The sequence below is a fragment of the Chaetura pelagica genome, unplaced genomic scaffold (assembly GCF_000747805.2).
Source record: "Chaetura pelagica isolate M959 unplaced genomic scaffold, ChaPel_1.0 scaffold83, whole genome shotgun sequence".
NCBI lineage: Eukaryota > Metazoa > Chordata > Aves > Apodiformes > Apodidae > Chaetura > Chaetura pelagica.
This window is the reverse complement of record NW_009952893.1, coordinates 6500749-6519991: the sequence shown is the minus strand read 5'-3', so window position 1 is coordinate 6519991 and position 19243 is coordinate 6500749. Positions and strand designations below refer to the sequence as shown.

At 38.2% G+C, this 19243-nt stretch overlaps 1 protein-coding gene across 1 annotated transcript in view; it reads right to left on the bottom strand.

Annotated features, from left to right (window-relative positions):
- Nucleotides 1–19243, bottom strand: part of TERF1 (telomeric repeat binding factor (NIMA-interacting) 1) — a 24410-nt gene that overhangs the window by 3241 nt on the left and 1926 nt on the right. The window contains exons 3-10 of the mRNA XM_009995605.1: nt 19197–19239; nt 12459–12554; nt 10315–10445; nt 9577–9663; nt 8125–8274; nt 6082–6188; nt 5279–5322; nt 4212–4276 (exon numbers count right to left, since the gene is read on the bottom strand). Of these exons, the coding sequence (XP_009993907.1) occupies nt 4212–4276; nt 5279–5322; nt 6082–6188; nt 8125–8274; nt 9577–9663; nt 10315–10445; nt 12459–12554; nt 19197–19239 (723 nt within the window). The remainder of the gene's footprint in view (nt 1–4211; nt 4277–5278; nt 5323–6081; nt 6189–8124; nt 8275–9576; nt 9664–10314; nt 10446–12458; nt 12555–19196; nt 19240–19243) is intronic.

The following is a 19243-nucleotide window of genomic DNA, read 5'->3' as shown; positions in this document are numbered from 1 at the left end:
GCTTGCCTGCCCGCCGCCGCTGCTGCCAAAAGTCCCAGCGCCGCTGCAACCGCCGCGTTTCCAGCGTCTGCACACCTACGGTCCCGGAGCCGCGCACCGACTGTCGCCGCTTTGTGGTGGGGGGGGCGACCTGCGCTTGGAGTGCCCGCAGCCTCTTTGCTACCAGCTCATCCTACCTGCACTGCCGTGGTGAGACAATTCCGGCTACCCCAGCTTATAGGGGAAAATATAATCCAGCCATTCGGGCAAATCCCTCCCCTCTGCTTCCCTCACGTGAATAAGATGTGTAACTAAGGTGTACCCATATATGTTTAATGTGTTGTAATCACTCCTTTTGAACCTCCTGCCCCAAATTGCTTTGTTTTCCCCACAATAAACCTTGCTGTTGTTAGAAATTTAGTAAGCACTGAGCGAGTTATTCACTCAAAAAAGTCGGGACATAAGTTCCTGTATCCTCTGTGTGAGGCGATACCCACGTGTGGATCTCTCAGCAAATCCTGATAAGTTAATACACTCCAATAAGGAGATATAATAGGTCACGGATCGTGACAATGACCAGAAGCCTTTGTGCATCTTGTTGCTTTTCCTTTGAGTATCTAGTTATCCATGGGCTGAAGAATCAGCCCAGGAGCAGAGTCTGCAACATGACATGACTGCACAGGCCCCCTCTGCCTTTCCTTTGTCTCCTTGAATGAGTGAAAATTTTCCCTTTTGTCCAAAAGGGAGACATCTTGCAAATGGACTCTGTAGTACAAGGAAAACACAGAGTGCCCATGGGCTGCATGTGTGAGAGCTTGTGTTTGGTGCATTCAGCTTCACCAGCTGGCAAGTAAAGGAGCCTTGAAGCAGGTATGAGGGCCAGGACAGAGGCAGGAGTACCAGGCAGGCAGCGCACCTGTGCCCATACTTGGGGCACCTGCAAACATTGAAAGATTCTGCCCTAAAAAGCAACAGCAGTTGAGGGACCAGGGATGAGCCAGGTGACAATACTGAATGCCTTTCTGCATGGTTCCTTTTTCCCTTAAATTTAATCTGCTAGAAGTGGCAGCAGCGTTCAGAGGTGAATGGGTGGCTGGGGTGCATGTGTGTGTGACTCTGGGTAAGGAAGGAGCTCGCACAACATTCAGCCTGATCAAAATTGTATTCTGGTTATTCTGCAACAAGGAAAAATTTGGCATCTACACAAAGTGCAATCTGAGGTATGTGAAGATCAAAATTCACAGCTTAAAGTTGGACTTACTCCAGCTTAATGCAACTATCAATGCCTCTTCAAAAAACCGTGATCACTGATAAACTTCACTAAGCAGAGAAAGACTTAGTAGTACTTCAGCTGTGTTTAAAAACAGCTAGAAAGCTAAAACTTCTCTAAAGTAGTCTACCTTTTATCAAAAATACTTCCTTTTTCCTGTGCTTCCTGTTCCACAGATTTTTGCAACATTAGCAGTGAATGATGGCTTTTTACTATTATTAAAAGGCCAGAAATTCCACTGGAACCATCTAGTTCACCTACTTTCAGGGCATGCCAGAAAACTTACCTAAATGAAATTTTTATTCAAGTAACAGTTATGCTTGACCTAAAGCACGAGATAATTCAAATACTTCCAGGAGCACAGACAATTACAACTCCAGCAATGATTTATTATATTTGCTATTAAAAGGGTTGTTTTGATTTTAAATTGATTATACTGAGCTTTTATAAAGAAAAAAATGTCCTCAGTTTAACATATAAATGAGGAGCCTGCCTTATAGGTAAACCAGACTCTGGACTCATTTTCTTTTCACTGAGGAACTGCATAGAGCAGTAGCCTTCTCTCCCCCACCAAACCACCTTCCCAGAGAGCCCAGGCAGTTATGTAGCCATCAGCACTGGACTGGTACAAGCTAGCAAGACTGGTTGAGAGAGAGGGCATAATACCCCTTATGCTTCAGCCAATACAATCAGTGCCTAGTCCACAGCAATATGACATTTGGCTCGCTCAGAACACTGGCAGACCAATCTGAGTTTGCCAGACAGACTGCAGACATACCATCATATCTAAAGATCTTATTATTCCTTAGAGACATTTCTGCTCTACACTAAAGTGTCTTCCTTTGATTGTGTGTTCTGGGACTCTGCTCAGATTTTTTTTTCCCTCCAAGTTTAAATATGGATTTTTCTTTTTTTCCATATAAATCTGACTCAATTCTTAGCACCCAATTTTTGGACACATTCTTTAATGTAAAAAGTCGGTCAGATTTTAGACAGTTCATAGAACTTGCTATACACACAGAATATAAAGTTGAGTACAGCTCCCTATATTCTGTGACACTTGCATCCCCTAATTTAGGGATGAGAAAATAAAGTACACTCCCTTTCAATAGCACTGCAGACTATTGCATGCAGCTAATTGAAAACACAGCAATGAAAGGCTGAAAATGGGCACTGAACCATTGCAATTGAAATGCCATTTACAAAACAAGAGCAAACAATGCCAACATTGAAAGAAGGACTACATGGAAAAGGAAGTTCTAGAAGTCAACAGCTCTGACATTCACTGCATTCTTTCATGCATGCAGACAATTTTATAACTCAGATTATTATAAGCAGAGGAGCAGATTTAATGTTTAAAAGTTCAGTATAATTTGCTTTTCAGGCAGTATGAGAGTTCTCACTGTCAGGCAGTATCACAAGTATTCACACAGACAGCAAATACCCAGTTTTCCAAATGTTTACATAAACATGGTTCTGAATTTTAATGTCTTTCAAGTTTATAAAATTTTCAATTAGTTCTTTGCTATGTAGTTTTCTATAAATTTAGTCTCTACATTTCAATTAAGGTTGAACTATAAGAGAATTAAGAACAACATTATTTTTTTCTAGCAAGCTGAGTGCACAAGCCCTAGACCTGGACATTGTGCTTGTAGCTGACCCCTAACAGAAAATAGGTGAATGTAAAACTGTCAATAGCTCTATGAGTTGTGGTACAATTAGTTTAAATCAGTGTTGAAAAGATTTATGGAAGCGTACATGCTAACCAGCAACTGGCTGACAAAGTACCTATCCAGTATAAGTTGGAATAAAGTAATTTATTATGTTTTTCAAGGCAACAAGCAAATCCAGGAAGTGCCGATTTATTAAAGCATGTATTTGCATCTTTTAAGGAGGCTTTTAATTATTTGACTATTCCTGAGATTTGTGAGAAAGTGAAAAACTGTTTATATGTAGCTGGGGGCTTCACCTCTGAGGACAGGTGGTGGTATCCTGTCTCAACAACTCTCATTAGGACCCTAACTGATTTGAGGACAGCATGTAACTGAAGATTCAACCAGTACTTCAAATTCCATAAAAATGCTTACAGAATTAGGTATAAGTTAACTGCTTCTCAAGAACAGTCTGAGGAAACAGAAGCCCATTTGTCTTTCCGTTATACAAAAAATTAAATGTCAAAATGATCAGAAAAATGGATATAAGTTGATAACTTGCACTGTTATCTAAACAGAAAGACTCCATATTGCTTCATAATAGATATTCTTAATAGGAGTTCATCAGTGGGAATGCATTTACTTAATTTCATTAAGAAATGTTTTATCATTTTATCATAACTGAAAAAAACTTGTCACCATAAAAATCAGCTCACCCCAACATATCAAATTCTCTTCTCTTAAGGCATAACCTTTTGTACTTCCCACCAATAGAGAATTCTAGTATTAGTGAACACAGTAGAATTATTTTAAAGTAATTCAACGTAGTAAGTAGGCTTACTCTGGAGAGAATCTAGCATTATAAAAAGACCCTATTATTTATAAAAACTAGAATAGTTTTTCAAGTAAATATATGTTTTCACCTCATATGAACTAAGTATTGAATTATAAAATTGCTAAATCTCTAGCCTTCTAAGTGGGAAAACAAGAAGTCTCTGATGTTTGCCCAAAACTATTAGGGGCAAATGAAAACCTGAATTCTTTAATCCAAACAGTAGGAAGATTTTTTTTTAATGTTTTAAAAAGACTCAGACTAAGCTTTATTAAGTTTCTTTCAACAAATTAAATGCTTGTGAGCATTAGCAACAATACTTGAGACTTGGAACTTAAAAACCAGTCTCAAGAAGAGTGTAATGTGGAGAATCTTAAACCCAGGCACCTTGGAGGCAGAGTCAAGTGAGTTGGCGGAAAAAGAAACAAATCAATGCAGTGAAAACTATTTGCATTAAGAATAGATAATGGGCACAAACCTGTCTTTTTCGGCCACACACTGAAGCATCTCCCTGTTTCTCCACATTTTGCAAGTTGTTCAGACCTAGAAGACAATCAATATACATCCAAGGAGTCAACATTAAGGCAGTAGTTTTGCATTCTACCATTTACATGAGACAAGAACGTACATGATTTTTATATGCTTTGGCAGACTGGGAAGATGTCAGTGTCTGATTATCTAGTTATATACTTTTATATCTGTATACACGTGAATTTCACCTTAATCCAAAGACTCAGAAAGTCTGTTCAAAAGTCACTATTTTCTATGCTGTAGAGCTCACAGAAAACTTGTATTTTAAAAAATTAGGTAAAAATTGGTACATAATAATAAAGTATTGTTATTTCATGTTGATAAAAATATTTTTACTACACATACTGCTCTCATTTTTCCATTCTCACAGTGTAACTAACCAGCCATCAGAGCTATGATACTTTTTACACAGGTTCCATCATTTCCACAGAACATGTGTCAGGTACTAATTGTGGCAAACATCCAAGCATCTTAAGAGTTTGTCCTTCCAAGTACAACATGGCCACCTGCAGAGGCTACAATGTCATCTCTTTGTGGTGAGAGTAAGAGGGTGCTAATGGTTTTCAGAATCTACTTATACATATTTTATAACTCATGCTGTACATTTTAAAGAAGTAGTATCAGGAAGATGTATGAACATCTTAATTTTACACCATGATTGATTTTCCTATCAGCCAATCTCTGCAGTTCCTCTCTCCTGCAGTTAACTAGGTCTGAAGCCAGAAAGAGACAAGTTTCAGTACTCACAAAAACACAAAGCAGAAAATAGCAAATGATTTTGGAAAATGAGTTGCCAGGGAACTTTATGCCGTTTCAGTTTCCTATATGAAGCAAACCACAAATCTGCATTTGTGCAGAAGCTACACACAATCAGCAGAGTTTTTAAATCATAATAATTTTTGTATTATTCCAATCACATTGTATAGCAGTTATCAAACCACCAATTTATTGGGTGAGAGGGTGAATTGTTTGACATGAAATTGTTTTGAAAGTATAAAAATAGCTAATACTCACTCTGAAGAACACAACGTGCTCTGTGTTTCCATCCTGAACGAGGCCTGCAAGGAGCGCAAAACTTAAGTAAAAAAATCACAGAACTTCATGAAGTGCCTATGACCAAAAGCAACAAAAAATAATGTTTACCTTACTGAGGGTTTTTGTATGTCTCCAGGTGATTCACTCTGTTCCTTTGTCATTAATCTTTAAAAAAAAAAAAAAAAGGCAAAAAAATAATCCATAAACCTAGAATATTAGAATTTTTCAAAATAAAGTCAAAGGAGAGGGGAAGGAACTGGGCTTCAAGTTCCACTAGCATTTCCTAGAAGTGTGTCTAATTGTTTTGAGGGTTCCAATTGCCAGAGCCATGAAGCACCAGAACTATTTTCCATAACACTAATATCAAGGGAACTTTATGTTTAGCTATAAGGAAAAAGTAATAAAGTAATCCCCTTTCCTTAGCCTCTTTCTTTTCCAGATGACCTACAGCCTAAAATTAGGAGGGCAGGACTAAAAAGAGCTCAATCAAGAACAGAGAAAAAGAAGTATCCTAATGTTTTTATTGTTATACAAGACTGACAGCTGTTTAAACTGAAAAATGTGCATCTGCAGCAAATACTTAACACCAAGCCACTTGATGTAAATGCCAAGAGTAACAACCACAGAAAAGCCAAAACTTAAAAATAGAGTATGTACTTGTAGTTTATTTTCTATTAGAAAACAGTTTGGAATTTTATATCCTTCCTTCTACCTACTTAGTTCTACAAGTTTCAAGTTACTGTCCAAACACATGCCTCAGCAGTAGAATGCTGAATACAAACCTTTGTTTTGTTTCCAAATTACTTCCGTCATTTTCCTTGACACAAATAGTTTTGCTTTCCAGTGCTTCTGCTTCCAATCCTTTAGACTCTACCTGTTTTGTGGCTGCCTGTGAGAAATGGAATCAATACTTTAAAATTAAAGGCAGTCAGTACCCAGATAGTAGTTGCATGAAGATTAATGTGTGTACTCCCTATCAGAACTAACAGTGCTGATTTCACAGTATCCCCCCAGAGGGTAATTTAAAAAAAACAAAACCTGTAGTGTGTTAAGTTGATACTATTTGCAGTCTTGATAAATTTCAAAGCACTCCAAAGTCTGTTTTTTTAATAACTAGCTTAGAAACTGAAACTGACAGGCCTCACAAGTTTATCTAATTCTGTAGCATGGCAGGTTCAGAAATACCTATAAACACTTTCAAAAAGACATCTGTCTAATCAGACTTTAGGTTTGTAATATAACCTTTCCTGCATCAGCAAAAGAATCTTGCAACACCCTGCTTAAACTTTTAGTCATAAAGATTATTTCTCATTTATTCCCAAAAGGATAGCATAGTTCATCCCTTTATAAAAAGGGCCTAGGGAATCATAAGATTGGTACTTTTCCTGATTCCTCCCATCTACTTGCTCTAGTAAATAATACCTTCAAAAAAAACCCCAAGAAGAAAACAAACCAAGTAACTTAGCCCACAATAGAAATTAGTTATGAAAGAAAAAGCATTCAGATAAATGCTTTCTTGGTATAGCTCCTTTTCCTGTGTGATGCATTATCTGCAGACTGCTCTTCTTACAGCTAACCTATAAGAGTTTATTGAAGTGCAAGAACTTCATCAATTATAGGAGCTGCAATCTTGCAGATACCAAGCTTGAAAATAATCCAGAAAAAAGCATCTACAAAATGGTCCAGCAATGTTGACCACCTTATGCTTCTACATAAGGCACCAGAAGACAGAAAGGAGATGAACAGTTAAAGCTGGGTGTTTATCTTCTGTCGGGAACACGGGGTACTCTGCAGGCAACAGTTGCATGCATTGCACAGCAAAAACGGGAAGTCTTCACAGAGTGGTCTCCTATGCGTTCCAGGGTAACACAGTTCAAGTAAAAAGACTTCAGAAATATTTGAAACATGGATGTAGACAGCAGGAAGGATGTGCAGGCAGTGAGGTTGCAAAACGGAGGGCCTAGGTATGCTAGTATGGCATTTTGGGCCTTGTCCAACAGCTCCAAGCCTCCAGCTCCTCTTAGACACAAAGAAATAGCCTTGAAAACTAAGTTTTAAAACTGACAGCTGAATGAAAGCATTAAAAGGTATTCCTTGTATTTGAATAAATTTAATAACTTCTCCAGTCTCTTTCTGCTAAGAAAATGAAAACCCCAGAGGAACCTGAGACTTGTTTATTTAAAATTTGCTCCTTATTGCCTTTAGATGTTTGTGCTTTTGCAATTGAATAGTTCAATATTCTTTTATAGGAAGTAAACATAAGAGAAATTCTTCACAATCCTCTTGAAGATAAGCTGCATGAGGAATATGGTTCTTGCCAGTTTTAAATTACTTTTGAGCAAGAAGCTTTTTTGTTTACAGGAAAACAGCAATAATAGTCTTCTAGCTCCTAGCTAAAGCTTTTAGCAAAATTAACACTTCTTGATCTTTTAGTTTTGGCATGAGAAGTCAGACTTATAGTTAGAAATATTCAAGATACAGATTTATTTTAAGGAGTCTCAGATCAGAACTGCTTCTCTTATACAAACTAATGACAGACCTTGTTTTAATTATGCTTTTTCCTTAACTATTTTTCAAATCACACTTTCCACAGTTTTCCACAGTTGTGGAAGAAAACGTTTTAGGAGTCTTAATCCTACTAACTTTCTTCTAAAAATATATTCAACTTTTTTTTTTTTTTCATAAGACAATCCAGAGGAAGATAAAGCCTTTTCATCTAGTAAAATAACTGCTCATTGTCTAAACAATTCCCTTGAAAGTATGAATCTGTTTAATCTTATCAGGAATCTCTTTTGAAATAAGATTTGAAAACAGTTTCGACATACCTGTATTAAGAAGTTAGTTTCATTTTCTTTCATGAAAAGTTCAGTATAAGACTTGATTTTACTTATCAAAAGATTGTAACTGAAGCTTTGAAGAAGGGGAACATATGGATCCTTGCTTTTAATTATGGTTGACAGCTTCACCCTTAAACGCTAAGAAAAACACAGCTTTATACAACACAAGAATATATCCTGCAGTAAACTTGGCTCCTATGTTAAAGAGGACATACACAAACCTAAACAAGATGATTATATAGTTTTCTGACTATGCCTATACAACCTCATGCTACAGTTCAAGAGGGTTCTGAAGTTAACTAGACATAATACCAGTTACCATTTACTGAGCTAATAAAGTGTAACTTTTCAAAGATGCGAATTTTCATTCCCTTTAGAAATAATACTAAAAGCAGGGTTGTCAATGGAATAAAAAGGCTCAGAGAAGTCCACTTATCACTGGGTTCTCTTTTCTCATTTGCTGCCTCAAAAAGATAGAGGTTTACAGTGTGCAGGAAACGGACTACTTAGTACAGCAGCATTAAGGACACATCGATACTGATAATCACAACTTCAGATTTTGTCTACCAATGACTGAGTCTTAGAGAGAAAAATATAACCAAGAATTAACTTCTGTGTACAGGCTGCATTCTTATTCATGAATCTGAATACTACTGCCACAGCCCACAATTTCCAAACATTTGAATGAAGAGTGTATCCAAACACTAAATGGTACACATGGTTTACATAGAACATGTGTCCTAATACACCAGAGGAAGACATAGGCAACTTTCTGCCTTTTTTCTTTCGGCCTTGTAGTTTCCCTCTTGTTCTTTTCTCCACCCTAGCAAATTTAAGTTTGTGCACTAGCTATTATTTTAAATAGACATGGCGCTTGAACTTGCATCTTTCTCAATGATTTCAGAGTCAATGTCAAACCAGGAAGTGGCCTGATACACATTATCTTCTCCGAACAGAAGCATAATAATATCCACTCTGTACTACAGATGCTAATGAGCTTTTCTTCCCTGTAATGTCAGTCTGCAGAACACTACTCAAGAGATGTGACAAAGTGCACTGCAATGGTTCAAAAAAATTCAACAGACATTACTAGAGGGTTACTCTATCTCTACCACCATGTTTATACTGTCTTAACTCTGAGAAAATAGCAGTATCAAATCCCCAGAATCTGTAGTGACATCTCCCTCATACGAAACGGGAAAGAAGTTTGCACTGCTGCTGCTAGAACCATTTTATTCCTCTAAATCTCTCATTATTTTTATCAATCCCATAGTCACTAATTTCCTTTTTTTTTTTTCTTTTTTACAAGTGCCATGGGTGTGTAAGTGACTACATGAGCAGCAATTAGGACAAAGCCATGGAGGTAGCATTTACTAGCTTTTGAAACCCATTCCCCTCTTCTCTGAAAATGAGTTAAATGCAAGTTAAGCAATTTACTACCTTATCTGATTCGGAGTCCAAAAATATCCTTTCAAGAACTTCAGCAGCTGCCTTGAAATACCCTTTTTCCATATACACTGCTACAATCTACAACCAATATAAAGATATGCTGAAATACATTGAGATTCATAAAAAACAAGAGCAGTCACACTTTTACAATTTTGTAAGACTTCAAAAATCCAGAGGATTATATATTTAAGAATTACCAACAATTATCTTGTTACAGCTGTTAGTTTTGAAGCAATACTAAACCTTATGTATGCCTAAAACCTCTTCATCTGGCATTTAAAAGGACCCTTGTTGATGCAAAATGTCCCATACTTCTTAAGTATTGCTTTCTTCTTTCTCTAAAATAATTTCAGAGTTATGATAGCTGTCATAATTCTTGTGCATGTTTCTCATTGAAATAAAAAGTCTTCTAAAATAAATAATTATTTGAGGAAAAAAAAAAAAAGCAGCTACTTATATATTAAGGCTCAAGATACTAGTGTTTTAAAATCGATCTCTCAATTGATACCTTGTTTTTTTTTCAGGTGGGCAGCTTTTGAAATACTTTTGAACTGGTACATAAAAAACTAATTTAAATAGGATCCCTGTACAGATCTACTAGCTTGAAAGTACAACAAACTAGAAAATTTAGTTCAGCCTGCTAATAGCCAAGACGTTTTGCAAAAAGAGCCCCGTTTTATCAGAACAAGTAGGTAGTATCCCAAAACATTTTGATTAAGTCACACAGACCTGAATTTGAATCAAGCGATGAATATCTTCATGTAGCTTTTCCAGCTTAATTTCTTCCCTTTCAAGTAAAGTCCAGAAAGACAGAGCAGATTCCAAAGGTGAAATTCTTTGATCATTTTCAAAATGGCATTCTTGGGAGAGGGGTGCGGGGAGGAAGGAAAAGGTATTAAAAAACTTAAAAGGATAAAGCTAACATTACATTATGTATACAGAGTAAAGTAATATGTACTATACATACTATTCATTCCTTTTTCATCAAATTACTTTTAGTGTCTCCCTTCAGGTGCTTAAGAGACCTGATGCAATTGCCTTCTCATTAGAGAGACTGGTTCTTCCTGCTCTTGCTAATAATATTACTGTTGCATTTTTAGGGCAGGTTAGGTGTGCTAATTATTGTTCACTTAAAAAGCTACTTGCAAAAAATTCTAAGTTCAACATCATGTATTTGGGCTGGCATTAATAATACTCATACATTAAGTTGGGCATTAGTTTGGTACGTTAGTTTGGTAAGTTAATTTTTTTAATATAACTACTAACCTAAGTTTTTTTTGTTTTGTTTTTCCCTTGACTTCTCTCTTGAGTCTCCCTGTATTTCCATTCCTCATCTTCAGTTATATTTTAAGGGGTTAAATAGCTTAACACAGGAGTGTTACTGCTTTTCAGTGTCACTGAAAAAACAGAAGCAACCTCCCATGTCTTTGTACTGCTGTGCCAACAGCAAAGTCTGTGCCAACTCACGGCAAGCAGGATCAGTGACCAGTTCTGGCAGAAATCTAGCTCAGCCAAATAACCACCTCCTCAACGCTCTAGAAACAGTTTCCCAGCCTGGTCAGTGCACATCTGCACAAGTGAGTGTGCCAACATAGCAGATGCAGTAGGACAAGTGCACAAGACTGCTTTGTTCACATGGTACTGCCAGCTTAGCTCAAGATGTTCACTGAGATACAGTCTCACTTATTCTTTCATTTTATATGACAGCATAGCAGAATCTCTCTTATTATCTTCTTGTTCCTTATAGTTGGTATTTTTCAGGAAGAAGGTAAAAAATTTAATACTAAAAAAAATAGACTCCTGCTACAGTAAAAGACACACTGAAAATTTTAGTATTATATGTATATATACACATTAAAGTAATAACACTTACATGCTTCTCTAATTGCTTCAATCACATAATATGACATTTCAAATTAGGTTTATTCTAATATTGTAAAAACAAAGTGTTAAACTCTTTAAGAGTTGGCATCCAAAGCAGCCTACTCTGCATTAAGGCTATTTTTTAATAACTGGAAAATAATTAGGAAAGCTACAATACATTAGCTTTCCATGTACACTGTGCAACTACACTACTAGGCACATGCAATCTTCCTCAAACTGGTTATTCTCTACATTGACAGCTAAAAACACACATTAAAGTCATATTCAAGTGCTACATACAACAATATAGTTTTGAAGCATTATCAGAAAAGTTTAATCATTCGTATATGATAGACTAATTAAATATTAGAATTTGATTGTCAAGTTGAACATTGTTATTACCTGACAAGCAACAGAAGAATTTTCATTCTATAAAAACAAGCCTTTGTGGCACTGCTAGGCTAGAATACACTTTTTTTTTCTTCCATGCTTAAGCTGGCAAAAAAGCAAAAAAGTCTTCCAGAAACTTGAGCATGGAAGCAAAAATAATTTGGCTAAACCAGTAAGTTGTGAATACAGCCAAACAGGAGACATGGTAGTGAATAATAGTCCCAGGGACTTGCTGCTAGCTGAAAGTCTTGCAGTCTTCTGTAAGAACCAAGGGCAGTCATCCTTTTCATCGATATTCTTATTCCTGTCCTACTTTGACCTCTAGAGTTGTATGTGCAGAAAGAAAACCACATTCAGTCCTTGCAGCTATTGCTCACTAAGAGCTAGTCCCTCTTTTCCAGTGTCTCTTTTGCTGATGCTACTCTGACAATCAGTCAGCACAGAATAACACTGGTCCTGCAAACACCTCAGTCACCTGTGCAATAGAAACAGTCTAAAATGCAGAGTTCAGTAATTTTATTTATATATACATATAGAGTAAAGGTTATGTGAAAGCATACTTATGTGAATTTATGTAAATTTATTTAAACAAGTGAAAAAAAACTGATCAGAGTATTTACCAAGATTTTTTCCTTTTGAAATTCTTATCAAAAGCTGACAGAGATACACCATTTTTATCTGATGTGTAGGTGTTTTGGAGAGGCCATTAATAAGAGCTGGAAAAGAAGAGAAAAGTTGTTAGTCTTGCTCCAGCACTGCCACAGTGTGGCTAGAATTATACTAGACACTTACCAGATTTTAATAATCTACTACATTTGTAATTCATTAGAAAACTGATGAAGCACATTTAGTTAACATTCTTCCATGTTAAAAGAACTGAAATTTTATTTAAGTATTTGACCAGAAAAACCTATCCTTCTTGCAGTTCACAACAGTAACCTACAAGTGGCAAGATGCATCACAGGCATTAGAAGACAGTAACTTACATAAATAAATGAAGTTTTGCTCTGCTCATAGCTGACTATGATAGACAATCATCTGCTCCTGAGAACATTTTTGTGGAATGGCAGCAAAACACGAGGCACATGCAGACTGGTAACACATATTGCTATAGCAACCAACAGACCAAAAGCAGTAAAAACTATACAGAGAGCTTAGTCAGAAATGTACATCTACAAGGGCAATCCTCCTACCAGGGTTGCAAGAACTGTTACATATTTTAAAATGGAAGCTATCAAAAGATTGTTTGCATAATGGTTACTGTGAAATTCATATTTTAATGTGCTGGATATAGTAATTGGTGTTGACAGCATAACAGAAATATTCACAATGAAAAATGAAGAATGTGTCAAATGACTTGTCTAAGCTGCCAATGGAACACCCCAGTTCAGCAAGTATTTTATATTTCAGTGTCAGCCTAGCAAAAAAAAGGATTCTGGAACATGGGACCCCAAGTTTCACAATTACACAACTAGAGCACGTAACATACTGTTTTACTTGGAAATACTTAGCTTACTTGCTTATTAGTGTATGATTGTCTCCTATGAACAATGGATAAGCATGAAATTACAAAGTAATTAGATAGCCCCGAATGACTACCTAAGCTAACATCAAGCGCGATATTGTCTTTTAGGCTTGGAAGAACACATTTACAGCTCCTTCAGTGAGGACAGGTGATACAAGAACTTTTCATTCCTATAGCCAAAACAGGAAGCAAGAAAAGAACATGGCTTACAACAGCAGTAAAGTGCCATTCGTTACAATCAGAAAGTTATGCATCTTCAATAGCAGACAATCGAGTTGAATTTCAGAAAGTTTGGTTTAGTATAATGATAGAAATAAGCACCATCATCATGCCCTGAAGGTGGAGCCAGAGCTTGGAAATTTTGGAAAGAGGCAGAATACTGAAGCTGAAGGATTCCTACAGAACAAAAGGGCCATCTTAGCAAGTAGCTTAAGATCTTTCGGATTTCTTTTTTCCTTTAAGGTACATCTACGTTAGTCCTTTTAATTCAGAGCAGGGCTGCGTTTTTAAGGCAAACTTCCCATGCTTGGTTTGTACAAAGGAGCAGTTTTGAGTACACAAATTGAATTCCTTTAGAGCTATTCCAATGAAAAAGAAACTTTGAAACGTTCATTGTGTGGACATCAGGTCCTTAGCAGCAATTACTCACAACTAATGCAGACAAACAGAAAGAGACATAGCTGTAATTACCTTTTCTAGCCTCTTCTCCCTCCCTGTCCCCAAGGCACTTTTGCTTTGAATTCTTTCATTAAGAGTGCCCTAAATCATAAATTGCTTTCCTCTCTACAACCACTCAAATATATTTGTCAGTCTTTCATTACAAATTCTGGAAATTCAGTTCCTTGCCACACAGATACCTACACAAGCTAGCTCAGGTATTTAGACCATAATATTGTGCTAAGACATGATAAGGGAGGCAAGTCACGTAACCTTGCCATTCTGTCTTTAAATCCTTAATCCCAGGTAACCTAGCTATTTCTATAAGGTAGTGTACCGAACTGTACAAAAATATTGTTTATCTTCTAGACAGGGTTTTGGTTTTTTTGATCATGGGATGCTATATGAGGCACCTGGACTGATGGTAGCAGGTGGGATGCACCTGTCCCAGAGGAGGAAGAGGCTTTTGGGGCAGGACTTGGCAGGGCTCATTGATAAAGAGGGAATTTAAAAGCATTTTAAAATGCAACATTTAGATAAAACAAATAAACAAATAAATAAGTGGTTATAATAGAAAAATAAAAATAAAACAAAATATGGGATAATCTGAAATATTCTCTTCCATTTTTTTAAATTTGAACAACAGAAGCTGTTACCTGTCCTACCTTACTCCTAAACACTGAAACCCAGAAAGAAAAAACAAGGGACAAAAAAACCAAACCATTTTACACTCCTACAAAATTACACATATTTATATTTCAAAGAATCATTGCATTCTAATTATTCACAGTACTGCTATGACTTTTCACTCTACTTTGAATTTCTTCCCCTTAATAGCAAGTCTCCTTGCTTTCTCTTTTAATGTAGCAATACTACAGAATCTAAAAGAAGAAAGGTAAAGAAAGAGAGAAAGAAGGATAGACTGAGAGTGAAAAGCCTGACAACTGTGTAACAAACAAGAACATAGTAGAAAAAAAATGTATTGTACTGAAGCTGAAAATTCTTTTTGAAAAATGTCAGAAGACCAGGTAGATTATTAAGCAATACAGTAAGATAATTATTTGTTTGCCTTGTTTGTACAATATTAACTACCTAATTTGTAAGGCATGGTGATAGAATTTAAATGCTAATAAAATCTTAACTGAGCTGATGTAATCACAACAAAACAGATTTTATATGAGTACATATCCTGTGTGGAAGGAACAAAATACCCAGCAGGACCAGAACCCTGGACTTCCACAGGGCAAACTTTGGTCTCCTCAATCATCTATTAAGGGAAATCCCATGGGACAGGGTGCTAGAAAATAAAGGAGCTCAAGATAGCTGGTCAACATTCAAGGACCACTTCTTGCAAGCACAGGATCAGAGTGTCCCAATGGTTAGGAAATCTAGTAAGGGTGCTAGGAGACCTGCATGGTTAAAGAAGGAACTACTGGGCAAACTTAAGTGGAAAAGGAAAATCTATAGATCATGGAAGGAGGGGCTGGTCACTTGGGAGGAATATAGGACTGTTGTCAGAGGATGTAGGGAGGCAATTAGGAAAGCTAAGGCCTCCTTGGAACTTAACCTTGCAAGTCAGGTTAAGGATAATAGAAAGGGCTTTTTCAAGTACATAGCTAGCAAAACTAGCAATAGAGGCAATATTGGCCCATTGAGGAATGAGGTGGGAGCCCTGGTGACAGAGGATATAAAGAAGGCAGAGGTGCTGAATGCCTTCTTTGCCTCTGTCTTCACTCCTGCAGGGTCTCCCTATGAGCCCCAGATTCATATAGCCCCAGAAGAAGTCAAGATAGAGGAAGAGTTTGACATGGTAGATGAGGATTGGGTTAGGGATCAGTTGAGTAATCTGGACATCCATAAATCAATGGGTCCAGATGGAATGCACCCAAGGGTGCTGAGGGAGCTGGCGGAGGTCATTGCTAGGCCACTCTCCATCATCTTCAGTAAATCATGGGCAACAGGTGAGGTGCCTGAGGACTGGAGGATAGCAAATGTCACTCCAGTCTACAAGAAGGGCAAGAAGGAGGACCCGGGTAACTATAGACCGGTCAGCCTCACCTCCATCCCTGGAAAGGTGATGGAACAACTTGTTCTTGTGACTATCTCCAGGCACATCAAGGACATGGGGGTCATCAAGAGCAGTCAGCATGGTTTTATCAAGGGTAAATCATGTTTGACTAACCTCATAGCCTTCTATGAGGAAATTACTAGGTGGATAGATGATGGTAGAGCGGTAGATGTGGTTTATCTTGATTTCAGTAAAGCATTTGACACCGTCTCCCACAGCATCCTTGTGGATAAGTTGATCAGGTATGGGTTTGGTGACCAGGAAGTGAGGTGGATTAGGAACTGGTTGAAAGGAAGGAGTCAGAGAGTTGTAGTCAATGGGGTAGAATCTGGTTGGAGGTGTGTTACTAGTGGAGTCCCACAAGGGTCGGTGCTGGGACCGGTGTTGTTCAACATCTTCATCAACGACCTGGATGAGGGTATAGAATGTACCCTCAGCAAGTTTGCTGATGACACTAAGCTGGGAGGAGTGGCTGACACACCAGAAGGCTGTGCTGCCATTCAGAGAGACTTAGATAGGTTGGAGAGTTGGGCGGGGAGAAACATGATGAAATTCAACAAGGGGAAGTGCAGAGTTTTACATTTGGGGAAGAACAACACCATGTCCCAGTACAGGTTGGGGGCTGAACTGCTGGAGAGTAGTGTAGGTGAAAGAGACCTGGGGGTCCTGGTAGACAGGAGGATGACCATGAGCCAGCAATGTGCCCTTGTGGCCAAGAAGGCCAATGGCATCCTGGGGTGCATTAGAAAGGGTGTGGTTAGTAGGTCAAGAGAGGTTCTCCTCCCCCTCTATTCTGCATTGGTGAGGCCACATCTGGAGTATTGTGTCCAGTTCTGGGCCCCTCAGTTCAAAAAGGACAGGGAACTGCTCGAAAGAGTCCAGCGCAGAGCTACGAAGATGATTAGGGGAGTGGAACATCTCCCTTATGAGGAAAGGCTGAGGGAGCTGGGTCTCTTTAGCTTGGAGAAAAGGAGACTGAGGGGTGACCTCATCAATGTTTACAAATATGTAAGGGGTGAGTGTCAGGGGGACGGAGTTAGGCTTTTCTCGGTGATGACCAGTGATAGGACAAGGGGTAATGGGTGTAAATTGGAGCATAGGAGGTTCAAGGTGAATATCCGAAAAAATTTTTTTACTGTGAGAGTGACAGAGCACTGGAACAGACTGCCCAGGGAGGTTGTGGAGTCTCCCTCACTGGAGACATTCAAAACCCACCTGGATGAGTTCCTGTGTGATGTACTCTAGGTGACCCTGCTCTGGCAGGGGGGTTGGACTAGATGATCTCTCGAGGTCCCTTCCAGCCCCTAAGATTCTATGATTCTATGATTCTAATAAAATGACTCATCTTGTTCCCTTGGCCTTTCTACAGTTCTACAGTTCCTTCAGTTTGGACTGACCTTATTGACAGCCAATCATTATTTCAGTAGGGTCTCACTTTGACACATACAAGAATAGTTCTGTATTTCTGTATTAAAAATAAACACCACCCACTTTTCTAATGCAATCTTATACCTGTGCTTAGCTTTTTCAATAGATTTTTAGACTTCTGACTTTGTAATCTTATAGCATCAATTTGTCCAACTCTTTCCTCTGTTGCTGAACAGAACAGGAACAAATTCCAAATTTCCTATTAGTTCCCAGTTGTCTGTGAACCTTGCACTCTCTAAAAATTACTTAATTTTTAATACTACTACAGTCCTCAGAAAGTCTTGGTGTTATCTAACTACATCTTCACCAAATTTCTTTGAGTCTTCTCCTTGAGATACAGTCCCAAGGCCACACACTGAGAAGCACCATTACTGATTTAATCTAGCAGCTCATCATACAATGGATGTCATTACGTTATCTTTAGATTTATTACCTCTTACAAGTTCTCATATCGATCTCCTTAATTCTACACAGCATTACATTCAATTCTTTGCAAAAGTTTAAACAAGTGATGCTATCACATTTTCTTGACTCAAGAACACACAAAAAAATCCCAAAAGATCTAACCTAATATCCTCAGGAAAATTACTGGCACAGAAGAACCATCATAAATCCATCAAGTTTATCTAAGACCCAGATGTTTTCTTCCAGCTGTTAACTACTCTTACTCTTCAATATTTTAAATACATGTTTTTCTATTCACAATCCCACCGCTAGACTTCATTCTATCTTCACCTGCTAGACTATAGTTCCTTAAAATACTTCTAGAATTCTAGGCAAACCCTGAATACAAACCTGAGAAACTCAGCTTATTTAAGTTATTCTACACCGATTTTTACCACATTCATATCTCTTCACTAAAGCCTCTTCAAGTTTTCAGTAGCCTTGAACTCTCAGTACCTAAGGCTTCAGTGATCACTGGTGGTATATACACAACCACATTATACATTCAAGCTTTATAGAATCAAGATGACAGACTAACACCAGTGCTTGCACTCATGTAATCACATAAAAGATCTCACCCCCAATTCATCAGTAACAACTGTTTTATGTATCAGTTCAGTGTGCTCCCCTCCCTAGTCTTATTTGACTAAAACAGCACATTTCCCCCAAACCGATTATCTTAAAATACTCCAGCAAAGCTGCCACTGCATTCTAAACTCAAACAGCAGTGGATTAAAAAGAAATATATATATCAACCACTCTGCACTGTTTTAATAGAACCATAGAATGGCTTGGGTTGGAAGGAACCTAGATCATATAGTTACACCCCCCCTGGATGGGCAGGGGCACCTCCCACTAGATCAGGTTGCCCAAAGCCCCATCCAACCTGGCCTTGGACATTTCTAGGGAGGGGGCAATTTTTATTTGCACTACACGCAAATGCCGCGGATACTGTTAAATCTCCCCCACAGACTGCCCTGTATCATTCTAGGAGTCTTCTTACGTCCTCAGAAGTCCTGAAAACCTCCTCAACAACAGTGACGACGACCACCATCAGACGGCTAAAGGCACGTCCACAAAGAAAAGTTCACACAGAACAAAAAGTAAGGGCAGAAGCACTTCTAGTGCCCTAGCTCACTCCTTAATCTGCTACCCCTCAAACTTGCAGGACCCGCTGCCTTCAGAGCCATAACCGCCCGCCCCCTCAGAGCCCCCCCGAAGCGCTACCGGCCTCACCCTGCGCCACATCCCCCCACCGCTGCAGCTCCGCCGCGCAGTCCTCC